The 12,132-nt window shown below is 49.2% G+C and overlaps 1 protein-coding gene across 1 annotated transcript in view; it reads right to left on the bottom strand.

The window, feature by feature from the left end:
• Positions 1-5,154, bottom strand: part of VWA5B1 (von Willebrand factor A domain containing 5B1) — a 51,483-nt gene extending 46,329 nt beyond the window's left edge. The window contains exons 1-3 of the mRNA XM_049875516.1: positions 5,016-5,154; positions 2,559-2,711; positions 1,020-1,290 (exon numbers count right to left, since the gene is read on the bottom strand). Coding sequence (XP_049731473.1) covers positions 1,020-1,290; positions 2,559-2,711; positions 5,016-5,154 — 563 coding nt within the window. The remainder of the gene's footprint in view (positions 1-1,019; positions 1,291-2,558; positions 2,712-5,015) is intronic.
• Positions 5,155-12,132: the final 6,978 nt, after the last annotated feature.

Here is a 12,132-nt window from a genome sequence, read left to right as displayed (position 1 = left end):
GATCTTCACAGCCCGTGAGCAAACCCTGCTCTCTGATCTGCTGATCTTGGATTCACCAGCCCCTGCAGCTACGTGAATCAGAAGAAGCCTCTATCCTGACCTACAGACTTGGGACATTCCAGCCTCTACAACTGCATGAGCTATTTCTTTGATGTAAATCTTTCTATATATGTATTTGGAAACTTTGGGGGCGTAGTGGCTAAAAGCTACGGCTTCTAACCAAAAAAGGCCTGCAGTTCGAATCTACCAGGTGCTCCTTGGAAACCCTATGGGGCAATTCTACTCTGTCCTATAGGGTTGCTATGAGTCGAAATTGACTTGACAGCAACGGCAGATGTATGTATTTATATGCTTTACTGATTTTGCTTCTCTAGAGAACCCAGCCTAAGACACCATGCTTCAGTTCCTCTCTGATCCTTTCTACCTGACAGCCTTTGCCCCTGCCGTTCTTGCCTGTGGGAATGCTCCTCTCTGTGTCTACAGCCTCATCGGTGAGGTCTCAGCTGAAACATCACATCCTTAGAGAAGGCTTGCCTGCCCCTGGACCCTTTTTATACACTTAGATCCATGAACTTCTTCTTCATTGCATTTTTCCCATAATTAATTATGCACACAAGTATGTAAACAATTAGTTACATATTAGTTGTGCTATTAGTTGGATAATAATCTCTCCCACCAAGTTCCAAAAGGGCAGGAACCATAATTTTATTCCCTCTGTGTAGGTGCTCCGAAAATATCTCTTTTGTAAATTAAACAATAAATCCTGGAAACTCTGATCCCAAGCTACCCAAACGCCAGAACTTCTGGCCAATACCAATACCTGGGTGTGTCAAGGGAATTGCTAAGTGCTCTAAAAAAGTGAGCAGGAGGAGCAGCTATTACCCTGATGGTGACAACTATGGGGCCAAGCCTCACCTTTCACCGTTCTATCTCCCCAACCCTGCACACCCCTGGCTTCACCCGACTGACTCTGCTGCCCATCTGGGATGCTGGCCGTTGTCTGGGCAGGGGTTCCTTACCTTTGGGGCTGTTGGGTGGAGGGGCCGGCATACTCGGTGCAGAACTGGGGCACCGTTGGGGCGCAGACAGCTGGCAGCAGGACCCGCACAGCCCCGCTGGGCAGTGTCAGGAGCTCAGAGGAGGTGCTCACCAAGATGGCCACGTTCTCCATGGGGCCAATGGTCCCCAGGTTGACCACGAACAGGATCCGCTCCAAATCCTCATCCAAAGCAAGCTTTCCCGGTGTGCAGGAATGAAGGGCAGTGGGAGCCCCTTCTTGCAGAATGTTTCCTAGGAGCCAGGCCTGGTGTCAGGGGCTATGCATATATTATCTCTAGTCCCCTTTTACTGATGGGAAAACTGAGGTTCAGCATAGGGGTGCAACTTGCCCACGTTACTCAGCAAATAACTAAGTCGTTGAACCAGATCTGAAACCACATGGACCTGATTCAGACCTATGTACTTTCTGCTGTACCTTGCTGCACGTGGGAGACATGAACTCACACAAAACACCTAACAGATGGTCACATCTCCATCCTGCTGACTCTACTTCCCCCCAAGAACCAAATTCAAGCATCCCTCCACCCTTGGGGTCCATTTTTCACTCACACTTTTTCCTTTTATCTGAAAGATCAGCTCCCTCATTCCTCCTTAGCCAGTCTTATCTCTCCATCCAACTCCTCCATGAAAACCTCCCTGGTCCCCAGTCAGGGGCCCCCTTTCTCTCTCCTCTAACACTATCCAGGACTCTTCTGGGACAGCCACTTTCTACTTCCTATCATGGTTATCCTAGCTATTCTTTCAGGCCGAGAGGAGTTGTAACAACTTGAGGACAACTTTGACCTTACACAGGGAAAGTGGTCATTAAAAGATTCTTGAATATCTTAACACTCAGGTGAACAAACTTGCCCTTGATCACAGATCCAAAGGTAAGAATCATGTATCATATGATACGTGTTCTGGGTTGAAGCCCTGGCTCTGCTACTGACATTCTGTGTGACTTTGAGTCAGCCACTCACCTTCTCTGAGCCTCACTGTCCTCAGTAGCAGGTATCACCAGTCACTGTTTGGGTACTTATTCTGTGTCAGGGACTGTGATGAGTGCTATGCAAGAATTCTTTCCACTGGTCATCAGGTGGGTATAATTATTAGTTCCATTTTACAGATGAGGTCTAATTTCTATCCAAGCTCACTCCCCTTATAAGAAACAGGGTAGGGAGTCAAACCCTGACGTGACTCATTCCACAGCCTCTGAGCTTAAATGGTACACTCCTCTGCTCTGCTGGGGTATCTGAAAAACTCTTTTGGAGCTTCCTCTGATCCTCAACACACTTGTGAGGTGAAAACAGGAATGACCGCCTGCGTTATAAAGACAATGAAATTGAGGTTTGGAGAAGTTAATTATTGGCCCAAGGTCACACAGGATTCTGTCTCAGGATTCCTGATTCCCACTCCAGTGCTCTCTCTACACTATCCCATGGCTGCCCTTGCCTGACACTCCAGCCCCGGCAGCCTCCAGCCAGGCCAGGCCTCACTGTGGCCCCTTTTGGCCTCCTTACCTGTGACTTTTGGGGCTTGGACACGAGTGGCGTTGACATGGCTGCTCTCCAGCTTGGCTTTGTCTCTGATCTGTACTGTCACGATGCGTTCAGCAATGACTGCCTCAAAGCCTATCACCGTGGTGTACTCATCCAGGGGGTACACGAAGAGGCCTGCCAGAGCAGGGCCAACATCATGGGGTGTCCTGCCCCACCCTGCATGCCCCACCCCTGAGCGAAGGAACCTGAGTGTTTGGCCTGTCAGGTGGATGGCTCACACTACCAGAGAGGGCCTGGAATGGCTCTGGGGCCAGTTGGGTGATAGCAGCGGCAGGTACGATGTGGGCACTGGGGCAAATGGAGAATCAGCAGCTTCTCCCCAGTTCCAGCAAACTTACTCTGCAGGTGTGTGAGCTCAGTGTGGCCAGACCTTCTGATTTTTCAAGAGCGACTGGAAACCTGGGTTTTATGACCTCTTGTGCAGGCCTAATAAAACATATCCATGCGGTGGATTTGGTCCATGGCCATCAGTTTGCCACCTGGGATGATGAGGAGCTGGGGCTTTGGAGGAAGGGACTAGGGCTGTGATCCAGATCCTGCCTTGTTTACTAGCTGGGTGACCTTGGATAAGGCATTCTGCTTCTCAAGCCTCTAAGTTCATCCGTAAGATGTGGATAATAAAACCAAACTCACAGGGCTGTCATGAGAAGTGAAAGACAGCCACCATTTAGTAAGCTCTGTGCCCCATATCGTGTGCCAAATATTTTTACATCTCAGTGCTTCTCAAACTTCAATGTGCACGTGAATCATCTGCAGATTCTGATTTAGTAAGTCTCAGGCAGGGCCTGAGACTCTGCATTTCTAATCAGTTGCCAAGTGATGCCAATGACTCAGGGGCCATGCTTGGAGTAGCAAGTTTTTATCTCATTTAATCCACCCAGTAACACTGGGACAGCACAATGCTGGGCCCAGGGTGAGCCCTTCACAAATCCTGGCCTCCTCTTTCTCTGAGCCTCAGTTTCCTCACCTATAAAATGAGAGGACTGGTTACGTCTACATGTGGAAAGCCAAAGGCCTGCCCCAAAGTTGTTCAGTAATTTAATCCCCTGGGCTTCCAGGTGGGTCCTATTTTAAGTCACTCTCCCTGTTGTTATTAGCTGCCATCAAGTCAGCTCCCAACTCATGGTGACCCCATGTACAAGGAAACAAAACACTGCCTGGTTCAGACTGCTATGATCCATGGGACTTACACTGGCTGATTTTTGGAAATAGATCGTCAGGCTTTTCTTCCTAGTTCGTCTTAGTCTGAAAGCTCTGCCAAAGCCTGTTCAGCATCATAGCAACACACAAACCTCCAGATGGGTGGTGACTGCACATGAGGTGCACCGGCCAGGAATCAAACCCAGGTTTCGCACATGGAAGGCGAGAATTCTACCACTGAATTACCAATGCCTGTCTTCCTAGGGGAAACCCTGGTGGCATAGTGGTTAATAGCTATGTCTACTAACCAAAAAGTCAGCAGTTCGAAACCACCAGGCGCTCCTTGGTAAACCTTAAGGGACAGCTCTATTCTGTCCTATAGGGTCGCTATGAGTCAGAATCGACTCGACGGCATTTGGTTTTGGGGTCTTCCTAGTGTTCCTCAAATAGAGCAACAGGGCCATTTGCCCTGCCTAGAAGATTTCTGAGGGGAAGAAAGTTTCCCTGCAAGTTCTTTTTGGGTAGTGTTGGCCCCCAGGGCATTGAAATGGTTTCAGAACATTGGGGTGGGCTGAAGTGTTGTCCCAAAGATATGAAACGTAGGGGTTAGGAGCTCTGTCACTGTGGTAAGAAGTAATCCTTCCACGCAGAGCCCAGCACCCTCCTGAAAAGGGCTTCCTGTAACTCCCTTCTTGAATATAAAGAGAGAAGTTTGATTTACACTCGACTCTGCAGGCAAACGCCCATCCACCTTCCTAAGTGCCCCACACTGATGATTCATGTTCGCAGGCTGTTGGCCAGTCCACACTGTCCCCATGTATTACCTCATCTGCTCACCATGGGCCCAGGCAGGACAGGCAGGGAGAAGCACCCTGATTTTGAGAAGGGCTGTGTTTTCCCCAATGTTAGTGGCAGAGACACACCTAGAATGGAGGCCATTTGGCTTTGGCCAAATCTTGATTACTCTCCTACTGGGAGGCTCCCTGGAGAAGGTATAGACTGGCCATTTGACACAGGAGCATGCCTTGTGATAGGTAGAAAGTGCTGGGGCAGCTGGCTGGAATGAAGGACTGGGACTGAGCTCAAGTTTGAGTCCAAATCCTGATCGTTCTTGTTACTAACTTTGAAGCCTGCAGGGCAGAAATGGTATTCCCATTTTATAGATAAGGAAACTGAGACTCAGAGAGATTACAGTGTCAATCAGCCCATAAATGGCAGGACAGGGATTCTACCTGGAGGATGGAGTGGCCCTGGGGAGGCCCCAACAGGGGTTCTTACCCTGGAAGGGCTGAGCTTCCAGGTTGCCATAGGTGAGGGAGGCAGTCAGGCCCAGGGCGTAACCACTGACAAAGGAGGTGACATGGGATGCGGTGAGGGGCAGGGCTGCCCCTGTGTCCTGGTTCAGCAGGCCGGGCATTCTGCTGGCTGCTCAGCCCTTAGAGCCTACAAGAGACAAGAAGGGCAGCAAGTAAGGAAAGGCCTGTTATGGACTGCATTATGTCCCCCCAAAATATGTGTTGTGAATTCTAACCCCCTATACCTGTGGAGGAAACCCTGGTGGTGTAGTGGTTAAGTGTTACGGCTGCTAACCAGAAGTTCGGCAGTTTGAATCTACCAGGCGCTCCTTGGAAACTCTATGAGGCAGTTCTACTCCGCCCTATAGGGTTGCTATGAGTTGGAAATGACTCACTGGCAACAGGTTTGGTTTTTGGTTTATACCTGTGGATGTAATCCCGTTTGTGAATAAGGCTTTCCTTGTTGTGTGAATGGGGCCATATCAGGGTAGAGTGTGCCTTAAGCCAATCATTTTTGAGATACAAAAGAGGAGACCAGGCACAGAAGCAAGCACAAGTGGGGAAAGGTTGATGCCACATGGAGATCTCTGAGGACTCCAGGAAGAGAAGGTGAGAGACAAGGATTTTCCCCCAGAGCCGTCAAAGACAGCCTTCCCTTAGAGCCAACTCCCCGAATTTGGACTTCTAGCCTGCTGAACTGTGAGAAAAGGAAACCTCTGTTTGCTAAGGCCTCCCACTGTGGTATTTGTTATAGCAGCACCAGGAAACTAAGACAGCTCCCATTGTTCCCCAACCCGGTTTTCTGCCCTCAGACCCCAAAGGTAATCAGAGCATGTTTCCATTTCCTCCAAAGATTTTCTGGTTAGTGATCCCTTGATAATCATCCCTGAGAAGCCAGGAGGTGGTAATTCTATTTCCATTTCACAGGTATAGAAACCAAGACCTGGAGAGAGGTGACCTGCCCAAACTCTCTCAGTGGTTTGGAGCACAGGTCCAAACTGGAACTCTCTTCAGCAGCCCCTGCTCTCCTAACTCTGGATGGGAGTGGAGAGACCCAGCCTCTGGCCCCATCCCTTTATCCCTTAATCCGGTGGGCTTCAGATGTTTCCTCCACAAAATGAGGGGACTGGCCTAGCTCTCCAAGGCCCTCCTTCTCTGACTTTAGAGGAGCACCCCAGAAGGCCTGCAGTGAAGGGGGCTCCCAGTCTTCCATGTGTTCAGGCTCGAAGCCTGGAAGTTGCTCTTGCTGCCTCTCTCTTGCCACCTCTCATCCTCAATCCATCACCAAATCCTGTGATTTTATCTCTGGAAAAGCCCTTGCACCCATCCACTGCTTTTCTTCTCTACCACCAGCATCCTTGTCCAAGCCACCACCATCTCTACCTGGACCGCAGCTCCTAACTGACCTTTTGAATACTCTCTTCTCTCGAGGAATCCAATCTCCACGCAATGGTCAGAGTGAAAAACTAGTAAATGATGAGTCAGAGTAGAACTGTGCTCCACAGGGTTTTCAGTGGCTGATTTTTCAGCAGTAGATCACCAGGCTTTTCTTCTGAGGCACCTCTGGATGGACTCAAACCTCCACCATTTCCGTTAGCAGCTAAGCATGTTAACCATCTGCACACTCAGGGACTCTAGAGTGAACATACCCACACACACATCAGACAGATCCTCACAACCCTCCGTCATGCTCTTTACCTTCTAGTGGTTTCCCATTGCTCTTCGGATAAAGACCCAAAACCTTAACATGGGCTAGGGCCCTGCTGTTCTTCCTAGCCCATCAGTCACCATGTTCCCCCAAACATACTTTGCTGGTCTGACCAGCTTCTTTTGCGTTCCTCAAATGTGTCCTGCTCTCTCCCACCACTGTTCTTGCCACTCTACCTGGAAGGCTCACCCCACGACCCATTTTTTACACTAGTAACCTCCTACTCATCCTTCAGTGTCAGCTCTGAGCCGTACCCTCAGGGAAGCCTGACCACCCATACCCCGCATCCTCCATCATCCCTCTCAAAAAGCCAACTTCTCCCCCTCAGAGTATTTCTATCAGTTTGTAGTGATACATTTTGTTTTTCTGTGATGATTTTGTGATCGCCAGTCATCCCTTTTAGAGTGTATACTCCTGGAGAGCAGGGACCAAGGGCTTCCCATTGTATCCTCAGTGCTGGCTGACTGAACGAATAAAAGAATGAAGGGCTGTTGTCATTTCAACAATGGACCGACAGTTCGTTCCAAGGACTTCATAGCATTTATCAGGGCAATATATCGATTATCTAGCTCCTTAGAAGTAAAGATGGCTCGCTTACTTTGGACATGTCATCAGCAAAGACCAATTGCTAGAAAAGGACATCATGTTTGGTAAAGAGTCAGTGAAAATGAGACAAACCCTCAACGAGACAGACTGACACAACAGTCACAACACTGAACTCAAACATGCCAACAGTCATGAAGATGGCGCAGAGCTGGGCGGCATTTAGTTTTGTGATACATGGGATAGCCATGCGTCGGCGTCGACTTGATGGCAACTAAGAAAATATCATTAGACTCCTGAGACCCTCCTGAGTAGTCACGTGCCTTTGGGGCTGGGGTGGGCATGAAACGCAAGGTCAAACAAAGAGCGTGGAATACAAGTTTGAGGTCAGGTTCTCTCTGCAGTTTTCCTCACTCTGGTATATGAGCCATGAAAACATTCCGCAGGCTGCTGGCCTGTTGGCATTTATGTTCAAGGCTGTTCGATGAGTGCTATTTGCTCTGCCCTTTCTCGAAGAAGGAAACTCTTCCCCTCTAGGCCCTTTTCATCTCCCCAGCTAAGATCCTGGGGTTCTCCCCCCTCTCTGCCAGGCCAGGAGTCTCTTTTTTAATTATGTTCTCTTTTGTGGCTCAGGTCCAGACAGCTCTCAGCCCTGGCTTATCGGCTGTCGGGGTGATTGACAGCAAGAGGTAGATAAGGCATCAGGAGGGAGCAACATTCTCTCAGGAGCTCTTTGTCCTGGTGGTCAGAGCAAACCCTGACTATCCTATTGGAGCAGAACAAGATGGCGGACTTCATTTCCTGACTGATCCACGTAAGCAGTCATGCTTCTCTCTCTCCTCTTTCTCATCCTGGTTCCACATGTCCAGAATGCTGATTGGGGAATACAGCTTCAGTCCACCATGGGACTTAACCATCTTATCCAACAGTCTTCCCACACTGTCTCTGGGGTCCACCCCAGGTTTCCCGAGGAGGCTCTTCCTCCAGGGAGTAGAGTCCGGATGAGAGATGTTGAATAACAGGGCAGACTCACTTAGAACTGACCCTTAAAAAATTCCCACTCTCTTGGATAGAGTACACTTTAAAGCCTAATTAACCCAATTTTTGACCAATTCATCAAGAATTTATAAGTACCTACTATTTCCTGGGTGGCACAAACAGTTAAGTGCATGGCTACTAATTGAAAGGTTGATGGTTTGAAGCCACCCAGAGGTGCCTTGGAAGAAAGGCTTCTAAAAAATGACAACCGTAAAAACTCCATGGAGCACAGTTCTACTCACACACATAGTCAACTCACTCAACTGTTTTTTTTTAACTATTCTAGGTCCTGAATAACACCCTGGGGATACAAAGATAAGACATAGTTCCCTTTCTCAAGGAGTCTATAATCTGGTGCCAAGAGAAATTTAGGGGTGGGGGAATAGTAATGGAAGCTGGAATTTATTGAACGTTGAAAATGGGGCAGGCACACGTATTATCTCATTTAATCCTCACAGCCTTATAAGGTATTAGTCTTTTGCAGATAAAGACATTGAGGCCTCAAGAGAAATGTGTTTGCCTGATTTTAGTGTGAAAGGGTCAGAATTTATCACGTGTTTATGTTCTCCATCTCCTTCCCTATCTGTCAGACAACCTGTCTTTGTCTGCCCAGTTCCTTGGTTTTGGGAGATGCTGAATCTGGAAAATGGGCTAGAGAGATGAGAGCAGACAGGCAGGGGATTAAACAAAAGTCTCATGGGCTGGGGCTTGGAGAAGAGAGTGAAAGATGGAGAATAAAGGGAGAACCCCCCCCAAAACAAACAAAGAAAAAAGCAAAACAAATGAAAACCTGTTGCCATCGAGTCAATTCCAACTCATGGCAATCCCATGTGCTTCAGAGTAGAACTGTGCTCCATAGGGATTACTTGGCTGTAAACTGAGACAGGCTGCCAAGCCTCTCCCCCATGATGCTGCTGGGTGGATGTGAACCACCAGTCTTTCAGTTAACAGCCGAGAGCAGGCTGTTAGCACCACCCAGAGAGGGAGAGAGAGTATTAAAGAGCAAGGAGCCTTCTAGGGGCCTTAGAGTAGCCATGGGGCTTGAGAGAATTGGGGCCGGGAGGAAGGATCTTGAGATGGGTTGCCCTAAGTTATAAATTTCCTCCCATTTAACATTCGTTAAGAGCCACAAAGATTAGAATTATTTGGGGGGCTGGACTGTGTTCTTTGAATGAAATGTGCTGAACCTGTACTTGCTGTCTATAATTGCTTGTTACCCTCACCAGGCTGTGAGCTCTGTAAGCGCAAGCAAGTACATCGTCTTCTTTAAGGTGCCCAGCGCCCAGCGCAGTGCTCAGTTCAGAGGAGGAACTCAGTAGATGAGGGCATCTACCAGGTTCTCGCCTTCCATATGGGAGACCCAGGTTCAATTCCTGGCCAATGCACCTCATGCCTAGCAACTACCTGTCTGTCAGTGGAGGCTTGTGTGTGGCTATGATACTGAACAGGTTTCAGTGGAGTGTCCAGACTAAGACAGACTAGGAAGAAAGGCCTGGTGATCTACTTCTGAAAGTCGGCCTATGGATCACAACAGTCCCATCTACAACCGATCATGGGTATGGTGCACGACCAGGTAGTATTTGTTCCCTTGTGCATGGGGTCACCATGAGTCGGGGGCCAACTGGATGGTAGTTTACAACAGCAACAGCAGCTAGGTTCTAGTGCTTTACATTAACCTTTGCTAGTCCTCACACCTACCCCATTTCACAGATGGGGACACTGAGGTTCAGAGGGGAGAAGCCTGGAACCCAGTGTTACACAGCTCGCAAGTGGCCAAGATGGATGGAAACCAGCCCTATTTCCAAAGCCTGTTCTTTTCCTTCCCCGGGTTGCCTACAAGTCTATGCTGAGATCTGAAGGGAGAGCGCAAAGAAGGGCAAGGTGGGAGGAGGAAGTGAGGGAGGGAGGTAGCAAGGACCAGGAACATAGTGGACCCCTCTCTACTACCACAGGCTCCAGATGCCGCCTCTGGTCCAGACTTCCCTGGGGAGATCTGTGGCCTGGGCCCCAGTTTGACCTGGAACAGCCTGGGGTGCGGTGTTCCAGGCTGGGAGCAGGGCTACCAGCAGGCATGGTGTGATTTGATTTAGCATATGTGGGTAAAGGCTCAGGGTGAAGGGGGTCCTGAGGCCCTGTTTCGTCTTTGTCACCATGACAGTGGGAGAGGATGCCTGCATCTGGGGTCCGGGGCCAAGGAGAAGGGCCTCATGCCTACCTCACCAGGGGATATTAGCTTTTCAGAAGGAGGTAGAGAAGAGGGAAACAGACTTGTCGGATAGTGGCTAGATTTGGGTCTCAAGAGTGCTATCTGATGTTAGAGTCCTTGGATTGCCACTTCCTGGGTGATCTGGGGCCACTTACCCTCCTGGGTTCTGCCACTTACATATGTGTGAGCTTGAGCAAGTCACTGAACCTCTCTGTGCCTTAGCTTTCTCATCTGTGAGATGGGATCACTACAGTACCCACCTCCTAGGAAAACTGGGAGGACAAATGTGATAATGCCTATTAAGAAGCAGAAAAGCAGAGAGGTCCTTCAGGGTTTCATGGGCTTCCATTCTTTGTTTTCTTCCACTGACCCTCCCTGCAAGTGTCATGTCCTGGGCCAGGTGGATCCCTTGCAGGCTTCCACCCTGGACAGAGCTGGGAAGGATTTGTGAGCCTCTGCTGAAGCTGGTCTTATGGCCCCTCTGACACTGTTCTTAGAGCTGAAATCTGCCCTGTCCCCTTCTATCCCAATTCATTGCTGTCTCTGAGACAACACGGCAGGCCAACTCACTCCCCTAGGAAAGCCATTCTGGAAACCTCTCACCCTCACCCTGGCCAGATCCTGCCCAGACTGAGTCTCCATAGAGTCGGGCCCCCGGGCTTAACGCAGACTGTGAGCCTGCTACGCCACCCTTCTGTGGCTTGTCACCCTGTCCACTTGGCTCGGGTCACACATCCTCCTCCTTTTCCCCATCTCTGACACCTCTACAAAGTCCAAACCTCCATAACCCCACTGAGAGGTGCCTTCTAAGGGCCACCCTTCCCGCAGCTGGGCTCTGCATCAACACCACATCAAAATGGAGTCTCTGGGTTTGGTCTGACTGTTCTGAGCTTCTAAATTTCTGTGGTTCTCCCATTCTGGTCTCCTTCTTCTAAACTGCCCCACCTTGGGTTCATATTCAGATGATACAGGTAATGAATCCATGCTTCTAATACCCATTCCTTCCACCCCCACTTACCCCATGCTCCAGACAGTCAAGATCCCTTGCTATTCCTCCAAACAAGGCTGCCTCTCCCTACATCCATATTTCTTTTCAAATGCCACCACACCCATGAGGCCTTCTCGAGGTTCTGCATGGGATACAACTGTCCCCCACTAGCACAGCTGGCATCTTTCACATTATTGATCTCATAATCCTTGTATCATGTGTCCACTCAACAAATGTATATTGAGCATCTACTATGTGCTGGACACTGTGCTAGGCCCTGAGCCACAATGGTGAACAAGGTAGACAAGGCCCCTGCCCTCAGGTCTTGTGCCTTGTGTCCTGTTGCCCACCCCATCCCCAATCAGGTAGTTTCCAACTCCTAAAACTGGAGGCAAGAACTTTCTCTTCTCCCAGTGCCTGGCACATATCAGTGCTCAACAAGGACTGACTGACTGAAGGAATGGCATGTGCTCCATTTGTTGAATGAATAGAATGGAATGTGTCAGGGGTGGGAATAAGCCTTGGCTCTGGGTTCATTTTTACAGGACATGAAGACTATGCCTTAAGAATCTAATAGTGGAAGAATGCCCTATTTCAACGCAAGACCCGTAAGATTC

The sequence above is a fragment of the Elephas maximus genome, chromosome 3 (genome assembly GCF_024166365.1).
Source record: "Elephas maximus indicus isolate mEleMax1 chromosome 3, mEleMax1 primary haplotype, whole genome shotgun sequence".
In the NCBI taxonomy this organism is placed as follows: domain Eukaryota; kingdom Metazoa; phylum Chordata; class Mammalia; order Proboscidea; family Elephantidae; genus Elephas; species Elephas maximus.
The sequence above is the reverse complement of the archived record's forward strand: the minus strand, read 5'-3'. Positions and strand labels throughout refer to the sequence as shown.